The 2,496-nt window shown below is 39.5% G+C and overlaps 1 protein-coding gene across 1 annotated transcript in view; it reads right to left on the minus strand.

Annotated features, from left to right (window-relative positions):
• Positions 1-2,290, minus strand: part of LOC106879076 (uncharacterized) — a 58,886-nt gene extending 56,596 nt beyond the window's left edge. Inside the window, exon 1 of the mRNA XM_052973469.1 lies at positions 2,160-2,290. Coding sequence (XP_052829429.1) covers positions 2,160-2,246 — 87 coding nt within the window. The 5' untranslated portion in view covers positions 2,247-2,290. The remainder of the gene's footprint in view (positions 1-2,159) is intronic.
• Between the last annotated feature and the right edge of the window lie 206 nt (positions 2,291-2,496).

Consider the following 2,496-nt stretch of genomic DNA (forward strand, 5'->3'; position numbering starts at 1 on the left):
TATATATATATTTATATCCCTCTCTCTCTCTCTCTCTCTCTTTCGGAGAGAGGCACAAGCACATACACAGACATATACACACGCGGCAGTAACTTCCGCCTACCAAAATCAATCACAAAGCTTCGGTCGGCTCGGGGCTATAGCAGAAGACACTTGCCCAAGGTGCCACTGAACCCGAAACCATGTAGCTGGGAAGCAAAAGGCTATTTGAACTATCACAGCCAACCTTCAGCTAAACAACTACTACATTTGATGATGTAGTCCTACAAACACATAACCACGAATGAAAAAGTATATCCAGAGCGGATTGTCATGGTTGGAAAGTATTGTTACCTATGGTTTCTTTCATCAGGAAAAAACCTCAAGACTAGGGTAGTTACTCTGCTATATATTAAATAAATAAAAAAAACTAATTACAAATATTTGGTAGTGTTAAGCATGGATGGACTCCTTCAAGATCTTTCTCTTTGACACACCTGGAGTTCGAACACCGATAACGAGACAAAAACTGCATATATATGGAGGCAAGTCGACCGCGAGGCAGAAACGAGAATGGAGGTTTGTTGAAAATGCCATTTAAAAAGATACAAGAAAAAAAAAAAGAAAGAGATCGTATTAGATGTGGATGGACTCCTTTGGAGATCCTACTTTCTCACAGAAACCTTGGGGCTTGAATTCCTACAAGACAAAAACTGCTTATATATGTAAACAGGACGTCTTAAATTTGCATCTTAAGATATAAACACAACTTGACATGGGACATGTTAGGTATGGATGAACTCCTTACAGATCCGACATTCGCCCTGAGGGGGAAACCTGGGGTTTGAACTCCGACATTGAAAAAAACTTCCTCTATTTGTAGCCAGGTCGACATGGCGAGGCAAAACTGCGGAGGGAATTGTGTTAATTCTACCCCTTTAAAAATATATAAAAATATAACAAAACAGGACGTGTTAGGCATGGATGGACTCCTCAGAAATCCTACTTTCTCATAGACGATAAACCAGCGGATTGAACTTGCACAACGAGAAAAAATTTGCTTTTATATGTAGGCAAGTCGACCTTCGGACGAGGAAATAAATTACCAAAATAAGAAATGAGGTTTATTAAATCCGCCTCTTAAAAAAGCATAAACACAGCATGAAGCAGGATGTGTTGGGCATAGATGGATTTCTAAGAGATTCTACTTTCTGACAGAATAGACCAGGGGTTTAAACTCCATCAAGAAGAGATAGGAGTTCATATGTCCAGTCGACGACCTTCGGGCGATGTAAAAACGAAAGGGAGTAGTGTAAAAAGTGATCCAAGAAGATATAAACAGGAAATAAAATAGGTGGTGTTTGGCAGAGATGGACTCCTCAAAGCCCCTACTTTCTCCCTAACTCCAAAACCGGCGTTAAAACTCCATCAAAAAGAAAAAAAACCTGCATTCATTTGCAGGCTGGCCGACCTTCGGATGAAGAAAAAAAAAAATGAAAAGGTATATTAAAAGTAACCCTTAAAAAGATATATACACAAAACGAAATACATCGTGTTAGGTATGAATGGACTCCTTGAAGCCTCTACATCCTCACTGACTTCAAATCCGGAGTTAAACACACCATAAAAATAGCGAAAACTGCATTTATTTACACACACGTCGACCTCATTAAAGCAAAATTGAAAGGGGTGTGTGTTAAAAGCGGCACCTAAAAAAATACAAAAACTGGACAAAATACGTTGTATTAAGCACCGAGGGACTCTTTAGGGTCCTTACATTCTTTCTTACCTCAAGACTGGGTGAAAATTCCCATCAAAATCCAGAAGACTGCATTCTTTTACAGGTACGTCAACTTTCGGACGATGAAAAAATGAGAGTGAGGTGTGCAAAAAGTGACCTCTAAAATATACAAAAACGAAACGAAATACATCGTCTTGGACATGAATGGACTCTTTGGGGTCTCTACTTTCTCGCCGACTTAATGCCAGGTTCGAAGTTTCTAGTAAAACCTCGCAAACTGCATTCATTTACACACACGTCGACCCCATTACGGGACGAATCTAGCACAAAATACGCTTAAAGCGGTCGAAAAAAGGGCAAAAAACAAAATTAAGACACAAAAAAAGAGGAAAATGCATCAAAATATATAAAACATGGAAGCCCTAAATAGTTTACTTACCGAATCTGTGGTTAATTTGGGATCCAGTGAAGCAGAAAGACGGGTTTTCGTAGCTAACTTCTTCCCCAAACGGGATGAAGCCGCCATTTTCCTGCTACGCAATTGACATCGGTTGTCACGTGATTAGATGAGTATAAGTGTGAGTAGAGGGTTGTCGCTCAGTGCCATACATTAATATAAAGGGGGACGGAGAGGAAAACTGGATAGATAGATAGAGAGAGAGAGAGAGAAATGGAGAAAATATATAGATGGGCAGATAGACAAACTGATAGATTGAGAGATGTACAGATAGATGGATAGAGAGACATATATTTCCGTCTATTTATCAGTCTCTCTG

The sequence above is a fragment of the Octopus bimaculoides genome, chromosome 16 (genome assembly GCF_001194135.2).
Source record: "Octopus bimaculoides isolate UCB-OBI-ISO-001 chromosome 16, ASM119413v2, whole genome shotgun sequence".
Lineage (NCBI taxonomy): Eukaryota > Metazoa > Mollusca > Cephalopoda > Octopoda > Octopodidae > Octopus > Octopus bimaculoides.